Source organism: Limanda limanda, chromosome 2 (genome assembly GCF_963576545.1).
Source record: "Limanda limanda chromosome 2, fLimLim1.1, whole genome shotgun sequence".
In the NCBI taxonomy this organism is placed as follows: Eukaryota; Metazoa; Chordata; class Actinopteri; order Pleuronectiformes; family Pleuronectidae; genus Limanda; species Limanda limanda.
This window is the reverse complement of record NC_083637.1, coordinates 10,769,084-10,786,226: the sequence shown is the minus strand read 5'-3', so window position 1 is coordinate 10,786,226 and position 17,143 is coordinate 10,769,084. Positions and strand designations below refer to the sequence as shown.

General features: G+C 44.3%; 1 protein-coding gene across 1 annotated transcript in view; it reads right to left on the bottom strand.

The window, feature by feature from the left end:
• The window catches only part of znf827 (zinc finger protein 827), a 65,414-nt gene that overhangs the window by 29,971 nt on the left and 18,300 nt on the right, over positions 1-17,143 (bottom strand). Inside the window, exons 2-5 of the mRNA XM_061091829.1 lie at positions 13,690-14,964; positions 11,087-11,259; positions 10,340-10,835; positions 2,713-2,991 (exon numbers count right to left, since the gene is read on the bottom strand). Of these exons, the coding sequence (XP_060947812.1) occupies positions 2,713-2,991; positions 10,340-10,835; positions 11,087-11,259; positions 13,690-14,964 (2,223 nt within the window). The remainder of the gene's footprint in view (positions 1-2,712; positions 2,992-10,339; positions 10,836-11,086; positions 11,260-13,689; positions 14,965-17,143) is intronic.

Sequence of the window (17,143 nt, the reverse complement as noted above, 5' to 3'; positions counted from 1 at the left end):
GTCTGCCAGGGCACCACCTAGGGCCCTGCACCTCCCCTCCCCCCTCCCTTCCTGTGACGCCATGTTCCCCTTGCCCTGCAACACCAGTGCCCATCTGCTAGGACACGTTAGCCGCTGGCGCCAGGGACTATTTAGCCTGGCGTAATTAGCCCCCAGACACCAGCAGCCTGGTTTTAAACAGATGTGGGGGAGGCAGCGTTAGCAAGGCGACTCAACACGACCAACCAATGTTTGATAAGGAAGAGAGGAGAGAGAGGGAGACGCAAAGAAGAAGAAGTGACCTAGTTAAAGGGTTGATGCAACTCATGTTACAGCACAATGGGCAGTAATGATGACAACCCCACTTGCTCCGACTGTCCAATGCCATGGTCGGGGGAAGGATGAGCAGCAGAAATTTAATTAGGTTGTGTCCATGTGCTGTACCGACAAGCAAGAATGACGAAATACACCGTAGTGATGTTTTTAACAAAGAAAATGCATGGGCTGCACTCCTGTATGATTTCCCTATTTAAGCATCCTTCCTGGGTGATTGTATTCTGGGTCTGACCTTTAACAAGAGACGGAGTGAGGTTACAGTGTAGATGCCCTTGAACCTCATGACCGTAATCACACGTGACCGTAACGGCACTGACCTTTCCCTGGCTCTCCCTCCTTTCCTCCTCACCATCTTTTTCTCCTTCCCTTCCCCCCAGGGTCATTTGAGGGTCCAGACTCTTGTCAAGGCTGTCACTCTAGACAGCCCTCTCCATCTACCGCCCCCGTTGTTGCCATGGCAATTGACGGCACTGCGCTCCAAGGACTGTGTGAGGGGGCAGAGGGAGCCAGCGGATGGATGAACGCTGCAGCATCTTTCCCTAACCTAGGTCAACCTTGCGGAGTTAGTGTAAGTGATGGGAGGGGATAAATGCTGGCCATGCTGCTTGAGGACCAAATGAACTGGCAGGGTAATGTCAGTGCACGGATTGGAAATGGCGGAAAAAAAGTGCAAGACTGAAGAATAACAGTGATGAAACAAAGAAAATAGGTGGAGGTAGTACAGCAGAGGAATTATGCACTGCCCACATCATTCTCTCAATTCCTCTTTTCTACAGAGGCCAATGTCTTGTTTTTTTGTGGTGTTCTAAAGTAGTAATCATGTCAGTTTTGTCTTCGTCAGACACACACACACACACACAGGGAAACGTGACCTGGGGGCAGGCAGTGGAGCAGCACACGTGTAGTACCACAGCGCTCACAGCTAGCATGAGTCACTCTGAACACCGGTCGACCCAGAGAGAACAATGGCAAACGGTGTGTGAGGTGTCTGTGAGGCACGCACACGCACACATTCACAAACACACACACACACACACACTGGCACAGAATGAAGAGCTGCGGATAGAGCAACGCCCCCCTGCGCCACCAGCACACTCTCACTTGTGGTTTAAATACGGCAGTTGCATAGTGTCTTATTGTAAATTGTATGTCTGCACAATTCTAGCGTAGTTACCGTCTAAACTAAAATCTGTCTATTTATTTCATAAGTTCCCAAAATATTAAAAATATTTGTTCATTCAGAAAAAAAGTGAACAGCATGCATGTATTTATATTAATTGATATACCAGGAAATCCTTTTTTCATAAAATCCAGCTCTGTTTGGGCATAGCGATGCACACTTCAGGAAATGTCATTCTTGATAGAGATACACTTCAGCAGCCCACAGTGGACCAACACCAGTGTGTCCATAACACACTTGAACTACACCTGGCACTCAATAGTGGTTTGGATTGTAGGCTAAAATACGCAGTAGCTTTAAACTTTATGTAGCAATGACACAAAGTGTTTTGTAATTGTAAAGCAATAGTTGCGATCTACATAATGCACGCTCAATGTGCTACGAATTTAAATATGAAGCTGGAGTCAGAGCCTGGGGAATTTTACCAGCATTCTTGTTAAGCTCAATCCAGGAGCAGCACAAGACTAAACCGTGACGCACAAGATGATGTCAGAGTGGTCCGAACAGGTTGAGACACGGTGCGAGTCAAAAATCGTCATGCAGGTACAGTATTTTATCTGCCAGTTGTCCATCTTGTTTTGTGAAGGAACTTGAGAGAAAACCACGACAAAAAAACACCCTTGTTACTTGATGCAGAGAAGGGTAGAGAGAAAATGAAGGGTCAAGACAAGTGACCCGAATATCATCACAGGAGTTACAAAGTCTTTGCAGCCACCTTCTAGAGCAGAGGGAGCAGAGAGAAAATCTATTCCACCATATTTGTTTTTTCCTACACAGGTACACTTTGCTCACCTTTGAGAAGCCCCCAATTTTAGCTTGGTTAGGTGGACCATGGTAGAAAACAACAGCACCCTTTTCATGGCAGTCTGTGACATAACCTTTGGCCTACAGCCAACTTCCTGAGCTAGTACTGGCCTATCAGAAACTCATAACAGCCAACCAACACATTTCAAATAACAGGGCATGCATGGCCCACTCTTTTCAAAAAAAATGTCTGTATATGTTGACAGATTTTACACATTGAAGTACGTTTGCGAACGGTTTCACAAGAACTAAGGAAATAAAGACGAACAATTTCAAGAGTAATGATTTGCTCTTTGGCTCTTTTTAAACTAATTAAATAATTATGTAGACATATGTCTGGACCTACAAGGCTTATTTGTATTTCCCCTTTATAGCAGAAATATTATGAATCCACGGATAAGTATGCGGCCTACCTGAAAGCTTCATCAGCAGCTCAGAAGCCACCTTGATGTTGATATCCTGGCTCAGCAAGCTGTTTTTAGCCATTGGGCTTCCTTCCCTTGGTTTCAGCAGCCCTGGGCGTTCTATGACTGTTGCAACCCCCGTCAATCCATCCTGGCAAAAAGACGCAGGGAAGCTTGGCTGGACCTGGCTCTTGGACCGGGAGGACGGTCTGGGGCTCAGCGCTTCTTCTACCTTGGGCTCTTCCTTCATGTGGAAAGGAGACTTGAGCGTCTCCCTCTGGTTGGCCGCTGCAGTGGGAAAGACGTAAAAGAAAGAAATGTAATGAAAGAATGATTTGAAGAGAAGAGATTGGAGGGAGGGCAGGAGAAGGAAAATCACTGAAACAAGATTAAGCTGAGAGGTGTATAATAAGTTTATGTCAGCAATGACAAGAGCCTACGTGGAGGATTCCATTGCTTCTCTGTATTATAATACTACTGCTCTTTCAACTTGTAAGAATATATCAATTTATTATGGTGGTAACTGAAAAAATATTAAAATCTAAACTTTAATACCATAAGTCAGCATAATATCAGTGAAAATAACATTACGCATGATACATGAAAAAACTAATTAAATGGAACAAAGTAAGCCACTGTGGGTTTTCATAGCCTCTCTCTGCAACCGTGGTCACTGTGGCCTAACGCAGGGTGCAGCCGGCCTTCTCTCTGATTCTTTAGGGCGACAAATTCCCAAGTCCTCTTCTTTTATTTGTGTCCTTCACACCGGGTTTCTCCCCATTCCCTTCATTGCACGTTATTCTTCCTTTCTTTCCTCTGACATCTTCCAAATCCATTTCAGACAGAAGGACATGAAATTATTCCGGCACACCTCTTGGACGCACTAGCAATTACCTGAAGCCTTATCTGCCATCTCTACAGTGTGTAGCCTGGGTTAGGGAGTGAACTGTCACATGTATCCCCCTGCTCAACAGCCGTCTTCAAGAGAAACTGGGCCACATCTAATCCGCCTTAGATGAATAATTAATAATTAGACATGGAGCAACTTCCGATAGCCGCCAAGAAAAGAACAGCAGGGCAAGCGCGTGTCTTTGTGTCTCTCAGCACGTTCCACTACACCCTGTGCTAAAATGATGGTTTACACAGGCTATAGCTTAAATGTGAAAATTGTAAATGGTACAATAGTTAAAAAATTCTGGTTTCATGACAATTTAGATTTTTATCTTCTTTTGAAGAATGGACATAGAGAAGAAGGGTTTTTGTGTGTATGTGCGCGTGTAAAATCCCAAATGTTATCCCATGTGAGATAAAGATGCAACGGTATCTGCAGTAGTGATTCGGACTCTTCCACACGAGAATCAAGCAGCAGAACCTTGCTGCTGTGGCAAAGTTTAACAAGCAGGACCATCACATATGATACTGAAAAACCCCTCCACAGCCACCCATCAGTAAAGAGAGCGGGTAGTCCGCTAACCAGAAGTTCGGCGGTCCGATCCCCAGCTCCTTCGGTCTGCATTTCAAAGTGTCCTTGGTGTGTATGAATGATGTGTGATAGAAAAAGTGTTGTTTATAGAAGCCCTGTTTAAGTGTGTAGAAGTGTTATGTGAATATGAGAATGAGACTGTAAAGGCCTTCGAATGGTCAACAAGACTGGGAAAGTGCTGTATAAATACAATCCATTTGCCATATAATAATAATTGTAATAATAATAATAATAATATCTGCACTTCTAGGCTATTTTTCCTCAAATCAGAATATATTATCATGTCAATTAAATGTGGTGGTCATGCTGATCATCTGAAATATGAACATTTGCTGAGGTTCCAATAGACACCACAGGCAAGGAGGCTCTAAAGAGCTGTGCAGTTATAACATAATAAAAAATAGCTCAAAAAATAATTTAATAGAATTAAAACTAATAGAAGTTTACCGTGGCATCAACACACACATCTTCTGACACAACCTTTGACACTTCAAACAATTTGTACCCTCTAGCATGTACACCCTGTCTTACACACTCACACAGACACACAGGGCATGGATATGAGAGGCCATCACTCTTGGGCGGACTGCTGTCCAGTCTCCTCTTGCCCCAGCAGAGAACTACTCGGCTCCTCACCCCAACGTCTCACCTAACATCTCTAACCGCCACAGGCCTGCCACCCCCTGCTCGCATCATCAATCTGTGCCGACTCTGGCCCCTCTGATTAATGATGATCTATGCCGGAGGGATAGAGGCCTCGGGGACAGGGGATACAGGGCACGGAAAGGGGACAGGTGCTTGTGTTTTGACCACCCATGCGGTGCCATGATGCCACAGTGCCACTCCATGGCAGGTCGGGGCTGTAGTTCAAGAGGGGGAGAAGGAAGCGGATGAGCGGTGGCGAGGAGGAGGAGGAGGGCAGGCGGGCGGGCGGGCAGTGACCTTCAAGTTCAGGGGCAGTGGCGCAGGGTCGCACACGGCACCAGCTGGAAATGTCACACCGTCAGATGTCAGCGGGCAGGCTAAGTATAACCTGGTCAGCACCTGGAAGGACGTCCTCTAATTAGAAGCGTGTTGGGCCATGTCGGATCAGACAGGGACAGCGCACTTGGTCACCGTCTTACAAACACACATAAAAACACACTGCCCACACAGACACAGGCGTATCTACTGACTTGTGCAAAACCCTCACTTTGTGTGGCGACATACAACAGTTCACATGCTGCATTCAAATCATACGCGAATCCTGGGCTGCGCCACTGATACATACGGACTCCACACAGGTTCTTAATTTCTTCTTCTCTGTAGCCTCACGAGAACAAAAACAACCCCGGGCCGTGCACTCGCACACAAAGTCACAACACTCCGTGACCTTTTGGATTGTCGCTATAAATAGAGCGTATTTCCACTCAGAATCTATGTTACAGAGCTCAATGAATTATTTAGTAGGCTAATCCAATGGGCACGTTTTTTTATTTTGTATTTCTCCAAGCTGATAGCTCAATAACAAAAAGCAAGAACACAGAATCAAGAGGGGAAGTTCAGCCTTCAATGCCAAGCTTATTCTTGAGCCTTGTTTTGGCCAGAATTTTACAATCACAACAGCATCCTGAGCATTCAGTCTCTGGCAGTTCATCTTGTGTAGTGAACACACATCTGAGGAGGAGATGGGCATCTCTGGGTGACTGGGCTTCACTTCTCTGAGCTTCCTGCCTGTGCCGAGTACGGACCCAGGCCAATGTCAGCTCCTTGTTCATGATACTGTAAAGCCGCTTCTAGCTCAGGGTTGACGATGCTATCAGTTTGTCTCCATGTTATAACACCCTTCTGACATCTGCCACCAACGCTACTTCTATCAGCATTCTCTTCCCTCGTTTCTCTCCCCTTCGCCGCGCTTCTCTCTCGCGCCTCATCCGTCTCGCTGCCAGGTGCTTGTCCACTCCGCCTCACCTCTCACTCCGTGGCCAGGGCTGCCGTCAAATAACTTCATTAGCTTTCCACCTCTGTCACGCTGGCCTGCTCACCCTCTGACAATTGGCTGCTGTTTTCTCCCAGAGAAAAAAAAAATGCACCGGACTACGTGGGGCAGGTTGAGAACCCAACAATAGCTGACAGTGTGCTAGACACTGGACAATGATACTGATGGCTGCAGTGGGGATGTATGTACCAGAGGTCACACATAAAAGGCCTGCCTGTGTCTGCTCATGCAGAGCTGGAGGGCGAGGGACATAAGATTACAGATTCAATCTAGATGTTCAAAAAGAGACAATACTAAAGCATCAGCATCCAAAGTACTCAGTGTCAACTTAGAGATGAAGCTAAAGCCAACGTATCTCAACATACAATAGCTGAAACTATGGTGTTTTCAAATACAGCAGCAAGTCAGAAAAATGACATGATAATAGAGGGAAATACACATGTTCTCTTAAAAGCTGTTTTTCCATGTACAGTATTAAAATTCCACCAGTGCCTCATCTCACTGCATCAAAGCCTGGCATGGAAGATACTCTCCTAGGACAAAGATAAATAAGACAACTGGAGAAGCATCATGACAGATGCAACACCTCCCACAACCCCCTGCATGCCAATTATTCACACCCAGCCAGGGTCAAGCTCGTTGTGCCTGTGTCACCGCAGCGGGGGGGCGGGGGGTGGTGTTTGGAGGGTGAGCAGTGCCCACTGTCATTATTAACTCAGGGTCCACTGGGCACAGGGTAGGGGCTCTGCATTTCAAAGTGTCTCGGTGGCTTTCATCTCTGAATCAAAATGTGGATCACACTGGATAGCTAACGGTTGTGTCAGCGGGCAAGGATAAAAATCAAAGGGTATCAGTATAACACACAGTGGAAAGCAGGGCAGCCCAAAAAATGATATGCTTATTATGTCAGAGGTCAGGAAGAGTTCAGTGGCTTTTTATGCCTGGGGATCTCCATGCAACTCCCTCTTTACCTCTTTTCCCCTCTCCCTCACTTGCTGTCACATTATCTGTATCTTTTTTTTTTTTTCATCTTCCCCTCCCCGGCTTTTTGTACAACCCCCTTCTCCTTCTCCTCCTCATAGGCCTTGTGGGATTGAGGCACTGAGACAGCAGTGTAAAAGCAGGAGGGATGAGCTGCTCGTGTACACACTCAATCTGGGTTGGCAGGGAGGTCAAAAGAAATAGAGTCTAGAGGTCCCAGGAGGAACTTCCTCACCTCTCCCTCCCAGGCTGCTCTGTGGCATGGGTAAATCTCGCCAAGATCTGAGCCCAGTTCTTACCAGCTTCATAACCCTCTGTCTTTAACTCCGCCCCACCCAACAAAGGGAAAACTTCGTGATCAAAGCAGCTGCATTCATTAAAACCCATCATCATGCATTCAAGTTCAACATCCTCTCGTCCTGTCTTTTTATATCCTCCCTCACTGTCCTTGAATGATGCCCTGACTAAGATGTCCGCCACTTGACACTGGACTGACATTGTGAGGAGCCATCTTGGCTCCTTTGGGAGTTGCCCGGGCTTGATTTTGCAGTCTGTGAGTGAAGTGCAACTGGCACCCAGGGGGCATCCATGTGGCGCCGGGGCGTGCAAGATCGAGGGGGAGTTAACTAAGCCGGCCCAATCCCTGTGCATCCTGGCGGGGTCACAGGATGGCGCTGAGGGCGCTAATCATTTCAAATTATGAATTCCTTTTTAATTATGAATTATGCATAAATTTTTAATTAATCTAATGTTCCCAGGGTTTTTTCCTCCCATCCTCACTCAAGATCTCAATCTAATTACACAGCATTAAGTGGAAGAGTGGCAGCCGTAGCCTCGACCCCGGCGCTGAACCTCAGTCAACCTTTTTCCATCAATCTTGCAGTTCTCCAGGTTTACACTTAGATATTTTGCAACATGGTGGAAGGCATCTAAACACACTTTGAACCTAGAAAACCTTGGAGCAGCATGTTTGTCAAGTTTGTTTCGTTAAAGAAATGCTGCATCATTATGTTATACAGCTAAAAAATATCCATGTCATATAACAACTTTTTTCCTCACATAGAGGTACAGAGAGCCGTACTTTGACAACAAATCGGATAAAAACTAGGTATCCCGAAGTAAGTAAATAAAATATACAGTTCAAACCAGAGCATTTATTGACTAAATTAACTATGTAAATGCTTCATTTTAGGTCAGGACTTTGGTAATGCTCATTGGTACTCGAGTTGATTTTTTTATGTGCATTTTCTATTCTGCCTCTGTCAATCACAGTGTTGGAAGCATTCATACACCGTTTCAGCCTAAGGTGCACTTAAACTGATGAATACCAAAAATATCATCTCCTGTTGACCTCTGGCAAAGCAACTTTTAGGAAGCATGAAGCCACTGACGCCTTAGTTTTTATAAGTCAGAAGAAGAACTCAGGATCAGAAGATTCCAAGCCCTCTCAGTCATTCAATAGAATGATTGGAATTTGTTATTATGCTAAAAATGTCTCCTCTTTGTTACTTATTCCAAACACACAAACAACATGTTCGTGTTCAAAGTGATATGTCACAAGACGGCTGACAATAAATTAGTTGATTGTGTTCGGGGATGTTACTGGAATATTTCAAATTATTAAAGCCTTGCTATCTGCGACACACACACATGCTTCTGCAAACATAGAACCACTATTTCTGAATATGGTTTACTTTAACTGATGAATACTATTTAGCTCTTCTCTAATGTTTTGTCTATCTTCCTGACAAACCAGACAGTCCCTCATTGTTTCTAGTCTTTTTGTTCATCATTCTGACAGCGCATATAACACAATTCCTGCCCAACAGTACTATATAATGCATAAGAGGGTGTAGTGAACTATTGGTTCCCTCACTGTCTTTGTATAGTCAGAGGGTTTTTAAATAAATGAGTTAGGCACATGCAGAACTTGTTTGCATTAACTTTCATTTTAGTTTTGTGTGAAATTTACATGATTTTTCCGTTTTTGCTGACCTTGACTTTTTTTTTTACCTTGGGCAGTTTACCACTGACCTTTGTACCAGTCAAGGTTAGTCAGTTCACTTGAACTGATTAAATTTAAATGAAAAATGAGGGTGTTCTAAAACTTTTGTCTGCTGTGTGCGAGTGTATGCACTTATGTAGGTGGCACTAGCAACACAACAGAAAAGAACAGTATATTCTTATATACTGTATATGTTACACTGATAAAGGGCAACTTTTGTGTCCGTGAAAAGTTTCAATGCTGTTGTTGTAAACCCATCCATCTAAATACCATGTTATTGTTTTAAAGAATACTTGCAAGCTAAATAAATAAAGCATATCCATTTAGTCATATTTACTTGTTGTAAGTGCACGTTTTAAAATCTTTGGGCATTGTCGTAACCAAGACATCGGGTTCTTCCCAGCTTCAGATTTAATAGAAAGATATATAAAGTCTAAATATTGTTTAATTTCTTTTGATTCAATTCACTGTTTAAACGATAACACAAGTGGGATGTGGAATTGTTTTTTATGTTAATGTCCATGAAAAGTCTAAACATTTTAATATATTAACCACTGTCAGGACCTTAAACTGTCTGTTCCCTGCAGCTTTGAGCCAACTCACAGACATTTTAGTCTCCGATTGTTTTAGAAAACCATTAAAAACACCTCATAGAGACAAACTTCAGCCTTGACCCAAGCCGATAAACATAAAACTGTTTACACTTCTTACGAATGTTATTTCTGGTGACAGTGATACAAAAAATCAAAACAAAACATAAGGCAAAGGCGAGACAACGTCAGATCAGCACAGATGTCTTCAGAGACAAGTTTTGAAGACGTGAAACTTATGATGAAAGCACTACAGCACTGACTGGAGTTGCAAAGTCAAGTTTAGAAAACGGTACAATAAACAAAACAATTAAAGGTTATAAGAGTCAAACTATCAGTGTGTCTGTGCAAGTGGTTTATCCATGCTTTTATTAAAACTGTATTACTGGTAAGAAAAATAAGTAATTTTTTAGAACTCAATTATTTTTTGCTATTTGCTGATATCCTATAAACCAAATGATTAAAAAATAATACAAAAATAATAATAACAAACAATGATTAATCAATCATTAAAATAAAGGCTAAATACTGAGAGCGAATCAGATTTAACAATATGTAAATATAAATATTCTAATACGTATTATAAAATGAATGCTAACCTGATAGCTTCATAAGCAGGTCAGTTGCTGTCTTGGTTGAGATGTCAGGGCTGAAGATGGAGGCCGTGGTTAGACCACTGGGACTGGATCTGACCCCGACTCCAACCCCAACCCCAGGTAGGTCCAGGGAGTTGGCACTACTGCTGGGACGTTCCCTGCAGATGCTAAAGGGGGAGAGCACGGACAGGTCTCTCTCCAGCGGCTCTTCCTTGATGTGGACATGATTGGAGGACACCTCGGCCGCAGGAGACGTCTGCTGCTGAGAGTCTGAGTGCAGCGAGGATGCCTCCATGTCTCCCAGGTCCGCCGAGCCGCTGTCACCCATCAGGGAGCCCTCACCCTCCGTGTCGGTGGTGAGCTCCTCTTTCACCTTGACATCTGTGCGGGGAAAGTGCTGGTGGCAGCGCATGTGAAGCTTCAGGCTGAAGTGACGGGAGGAGGTGAAGGGGCAAAGTTCGCACTGAAATGTCTCACCCCGGTCCTGGTGCTGATGTACCTGGAAAAACAGGTTTATGTGTAGAATCACATCTTCTCTCTCTGTGCGATCAGTGAGATTATGCAACAAATATGCAGCAGTGTTTAATTATGCCATGGAGAGGACATGTTAAAAGTTTAGCGAATGCATGGATATCTTTTAATGTTAGCAATTATATTTCAAGAGTCATAATAAGCTCTGATTGAAGATGGTGTGTGTGGGTAATACAAGGGGTGCATGGTCACAAATGAAGAATACCAATGTGATCTCACCTTCATGTGGGACTTGAGATTGTCTTTGCGAGCACAGCGGAAGGGACACAGGGGACACTGGTGGCTTTTTAAGCCTGTGTGGATGACCATGTGTCTCTTCCAGTAGCTCTTGCGTTTGATGACCAGGCCACACACCGGACACTGGAACGGTTTGCCCCCATCCTCAGGAGAACCTTGAAGGCACCACAGGTCAACGTTACTATTTACAGACAGTCTCAAAGGTTCAGTGGCTTTCAATTCAGAGTTGAGTTTGAGACCTTGATTTGATTTGCCATTGTTCTACATTTTAATTCTCAATTATTAATGTTTGTTTTATTGCTTTGGTGTTTTCTATGTATTCTCTTTGTTTTATGTACATTTATATATAATTCATTTTTATTTAAAGGCTGTTGAACATGGTCGTGTTTTAAATGTGCTATCTAAAAAGCATTGGCTTTGATGCAATTTCAGAGCATGGAAAAATGTTAAGTTGCAGAAATATACCTCCTTTACCTAAAAGAAATAAAAATCACTTTAGTATTTACAGAAGTGGAAGAGACAACTCCCTAACACCTAATGGTGAAAACTATCAGGGGAAATGCCAGCTGGAAGCGATAGAACAATGGAAGTAAAAACTCAAGCATGTTTTAGTATCTCGATTATTGTTGTTGGCTTCATATCCGGCATCCATTACTGTTTAATTGGTCTTATTAGAAAGAGGCATGATTGCATTACAAATTCTACAAGGGCCTGTCAGGATGGCTTCATAAGTATTCCAGCACCGTTCCTTGAAAAACATCTGGTAATCAGTGTTTGGTGAAATTACTGTGCTCAGCCATTCATTGACCTGAGGTGTAAAACCTCGAGACTGCCTATTTGCAACAATAAACTGCCATCTGCGGCCCAACCTCTCCAAGCACAGCAGAGATCACAATGCAGAAATGACTTCTGCTTACACTAAGTCGAGGCATGTGGAGCAGAAATAAAGCCGGGGAGTGCAAATGTGTGTTTGAAACCTTTATCTTCGCATTTAAAATGCCTGTTTCCTATGTAATCAAAGCCATTCCTTGTGTATGCAAAGAGCGCTGCAACACAGTTTTATAGTGGAATTGGCCAGGGACAACAATAAAACAAGACATGACAGTCAATAATCAAGGTCACATTTTTCAGTCTGGCGACCAAACAACTACCTGCATTTTTACAGCGCTGGCCGACCTTGACAGTTCTCGGGTTAGAGCAGAACCCCTTCTTAGCATGCACATCACAGAATCTTACATCAACTACCTCATCTGTCTGAAGTCAATTTGATCCAGCCATTTTAGATTTGGCAGGGTTGCGACACAATCCCTCAAAAGTGCCCATCCATCTTTCTGAAAACATTCTGTTCTCCCTAAAGGCTACTTAGTTAGAGCCTGCACTTTGAAGCTTTCTCTCTCCCTGTGCGTGCGCCCTTGTTTGGGTTATATGTCTGCATCTGCGTACACACTTACAGAATATACTGCATGACCATTTGTGTGTAATGGAGAGAGAGCGAGCATAAGAGGGAGAGGGAAAGAGAGAGAACGTGTGTGTGTGAGTGTGTGAGTGAACACACATCTGTATCCAGTCAGTGGAAAGTATGATGTGTTTGGCCTTAAGTCTGCTGTGCTGATCGGTGCAGAGGGCCATGGTGAGTGGGGGCTGAAGCCAGGAGGAGGCTGCCGAGATGGATATGGACTCCAGGGCTCCCCACTGTGCCGAGCACACACTGACGGCCCCCTTTTGGCAGCACGCACATCCGCGCACAAACGAGCTGGTATGGGAAGGCAGTGAGGTCTCAGTCGGAACCCCCCGTCGAGCCCACAGACCATTTCCCAGACTAGAAGGCCAGCCAGGGCTGTTTTTTTTCGGCTACGCTCTCTGCTCGGCTGACAGTTAAGCTGAAGTTACACTACTCGCTACTTCAGCGCCAGTGAGGTGAGAACAAAACTATTACAAAACTGGAGAAAACATGCCATGGTAGTGTTCTCTCTGTGAAAGCATTTTGGTGACAAGTAAACCTGCTGCTCTCAAGACTGCGACAGCAAAGACAACTCATCTATTTGGAGCTGCTACAATTGCACGATTAGTTAAAATGTATTGGAATTAACAGCATTGAATTATTTTTCATGATTCCGGTGATATTATGTCTCTGGTAAATGAAGAATTGGAAGATGTATACTGATTATAAAAAAATAATCCTTTTCCTTGAACTTCGGGTAAATTTGTACAATGATTTTTAAAAAGAAAAGGACAACACCAAGGAGGACGGAAACTTTCCATAAATGCAGCTAAATTGATCTTGAAACGTCATCATCATCGCTCTCTTACATACAAACATAAGGTCATTTTGTTTTTCACAAGCTTACAGCCTGATTTATTGTGTAACACAAGGCAACAATTTATTGTGCTTAAGTGCTTTGTAACTGTGCGTCACTCAAGAAACATTTTATTGGTGAATTTTTTTTTCATATATAGGACATCAGATGAGCTTGACTCAAAATTGTCTGTACTACTCTGAGTATTATTATGATTAGTGTATTCATGTTATATAATAGTATGCAAATATGCATATATATTATTTCTTTATTGTTCATTAAAATTACCTGCTTGGCTGCTGGGTTTTCCTCTGCCTTTTGGAGTCGAAGGCAACAGCAGCTCTAGGCTCTGAGTAGGTGTAGATGGTGTGGAGGCCTTCTGGTTCATGTCCAGCAGGGGCTTGACATCCTCTTGGAGGACTCCAGATGTCGCCAAAGGGGAACCTTCCTTCTTTTCTGCCAGCAGGTTTCCCGCTGCCCTGGCTGCCACCTCTTTAAGCAAGGCAGCAGAGGAGGTCATTGACACGAGTGAGAGAAAAGAACTTGCTGAGCCTTGGTGGTCAGTAGCAGCACTTGCCGTCGACGAGGCTTGGCTTCGCTCACTGACTTTCTTGGAAAGTGCAGCGAGGGTCGAGCTAGCTGACTGTGGGCTGAACGGAGAGTTGAAGGCATCAAAGCGCACCACATCGTCTCCTCGACCACCCCCTCCGAGGGCCGGCACTGCGGATGAGGCCGAGTTGGAGGAGGAGGAAGTTGTTGACGAGGCGGCCACGGCATTTTTGTCTTGAAGTACAGCATTTGCTGCTGCTTTTAACTTCTGGATAGCAGAGTCCGGGGATAGGCTGGAGCTGCACGGTGTGGTGCAGCTGGCCGGCGGCCATTTATCGGCGACACCTGCCCATACAAACCCACTGCCGTTGCTAGGGGTGACCGAGTTAAAGGGGTCATGAGGCTCCTGCTTAATGTTGCTGACTGAGGGTGCCAAGGAGGCTGGTGAGGCTGAGCCACTGTTGTTATTGTTATTGGCCAGTTTTCGGGCAAGAGCACTTAACTGGTGGGCATGGTGGGAAGATGGGGAGAGGGTCAATGGTGGAGCTAGACCAATTGGAGGAGACTCCCCTCCAGCACCTCCCCTGGATGAGCGACTCAGAAGCTCCCCAGTGTCAAGTTTCAGTGACCCAGCCTCTAGGAGGCGACGAAGGTTACTGCTGAGGGGTTTTCCCAGGGCACGAGACGCTGCTTCACCGTACAGTGATGATACCACAGAGGAGAGTGTGTCCTGGGCCGAGAACGAACTTCCATCCAGTCCAAGAAGTTCTAAAGAGGCACGATGGACAGGTGTGGGACAACCCACCGAGCTCTCGCCTCCACAGGTATCGTGGTCCCCAGACCCAGTGCTGACTCCGGGTCGTTCATCAGGAGAAGAGCCCCTGGGTGGGAGGAGCTCATCCTGGGTGTCTCCATAGGATGACGACTCTGAACGCGAGTCAGAAGCATTCCCAAACCAGGCCTCCTCCTCCACAGGACTGCAGTCTGGCCCTCCTTCATCATTGCTGTCCACATCTGGAAGAGGAAAGAAAACATACAATTTAGAACAAAGGCACAGAAATTTAAGATATGCAAGTATTAAAACAAAGATATCACAATGGTTCCCCTTGAGCATTTGGACTAGGCATTAGCTTTTCGCAAAGCAAAAACTTGAGATATTATGAATAAGAATTGTCAACATCAAACACTTACTACAGAGAGTTAAGTAAAGGGCACAGTCACTGCCTCTGGCAAACTGTAAACAGCTTTTAACATTGAAAATTATTATTTACGATTCACTTTTATTATTTCCCATGCTTGCTTGTCTGATCTTTCAGAGCAATTAGTGATCTGTTCCATGCGGAAGCTTAGCTGGAGCTACTTTTTTGAACATTCATTGCACATTTACCTGCTCAACCCAAGTCATACAAAAGCCATTTAAAGTATAAATACACACTTCAGTGCTCATGGGAGGAGACCACTAAATCGACATCCAGCACAAATTCAACCTCTCTCTTATATAATGGCAGCTTTCCACAGGGCTTATACAGGATGTTTGCGTAATTTAGAATTTTCTGGCTTTTTTAAACCATATTTTTCCCACCCTTGGACTGGAAGAGTCTAGTAAAGAGGTTACCATGACAACAGGTCCTTCTGGGAGGCTAGACAGCAAAGATTAGGGTAATGGAGGTTACAGAACTAGATTAATATTCATGAGCCTGCAGATACCACCGGGGAGCCAATAAGGATAGGGTTAGGGTCACCGAGGGTCATTAATATACACTTCATGTATCAATATTCATAAGCAAAACATTACAGCTTGCCAGACAAGGGCGAACAAAGAAAAGTGAATATTCCTGATACATATTAACAAACCTCCATAAGAACATGTCAAAAGCACTAAGCCTGGGCAAAACAAAATGTCAAAATTGACTTTTTTCCTTTCTCCTCTTTGGGTTACTGTACACAACCTCACAAAGCATCTTTTAAAAAGTAGCTGGCAGAGATTTCTGTAAATACTAAGCACTCGCACAGTTGCAAAAACATTAGGCTGTGAAAGAATTATTTAAAATGTCTCAAACACAAAACATACGTCTTCACCTTCACAACCCTGAGAGAAGCCTATCGGGTCTTGTCTCCTGATACAGGAAAAGTCAAAACGGTTGCCAGGCAACCCTTCCCAGCAACCTGTTGGGATCATTAGAGTTGGCTGACATCTGGCCAACGTGGCTCACCATGGTCCACAAAGGTGACCACAATCACAACCCACTATGACCACTACCCTCCTGCAGCAACAGATATCAAACAAGGTTCACATACTTCCCAAAACCTTCTCATCCCCAACACAAACACTTTTTCATCTTAGATTTGATACTAAACAAACATTGACAGAAAATGTCAGATGCGCAAAAAAAATTCAGCAGATTGTGTCCTAATTTTGGTTTTATGGCATTTAAAACAGTCTAATCCATATCTAATAGATAGTATATACACATATAAAGCAGGATGAGTATACCCTGCATGCATGACCCTTCTCATTTTCAATAATTTTCTAAAGGCGATGAAAACGTCAAAATATGCATACATTGTGAACCCAATTTCCATGCTCCTTGAAGCCATTTTACCACCTGAGAAGGGTTAACAGGAATGAAAGAGAGGGAGAGGCAGAAGGAGCCAATGAGTCATGCAGGGCAGGGCTTGACCCATTTCCATGTGACATACAAAAAGCAGCAAGAACTACTAATGGCTGTAATGTGGTTAGAGGGAAAAACACTAGATTGCTGACCCAAGGTCTTGGCCTTGAGGCTGAATTCTCCTGCTTCCTAGGTTCACTCTTAAACCCGAGATTTAGGTGCAGCAGGACGCTACACTACACCACTACAGTGGACTGCTGCACTCCACTACCAGGGTTTTTTGTGTCACAGGCAAGCCACCCCCGTGGGCGGAATGACATTTCCCAAGGTCACGGTCTCCGGACCAAGCTCTAAGGGGGATTCGTCTGAGAGCTGTGCTTGTGATTTCTGCTGTATGCTCATTACACGCATGGGGACAAACATATGCACGTGCATACATGTTTATACTGCAAATACTATGCCAAGACTGGGATTTAAAGTACTCCCCCACTGCATTTTTTTTCTGACACACATTCAACTGCTTTTCCTCCGGTGCGGTGGCTGGCTCAGCGACTGTAACTGCAACCCCCCACACAACCCCC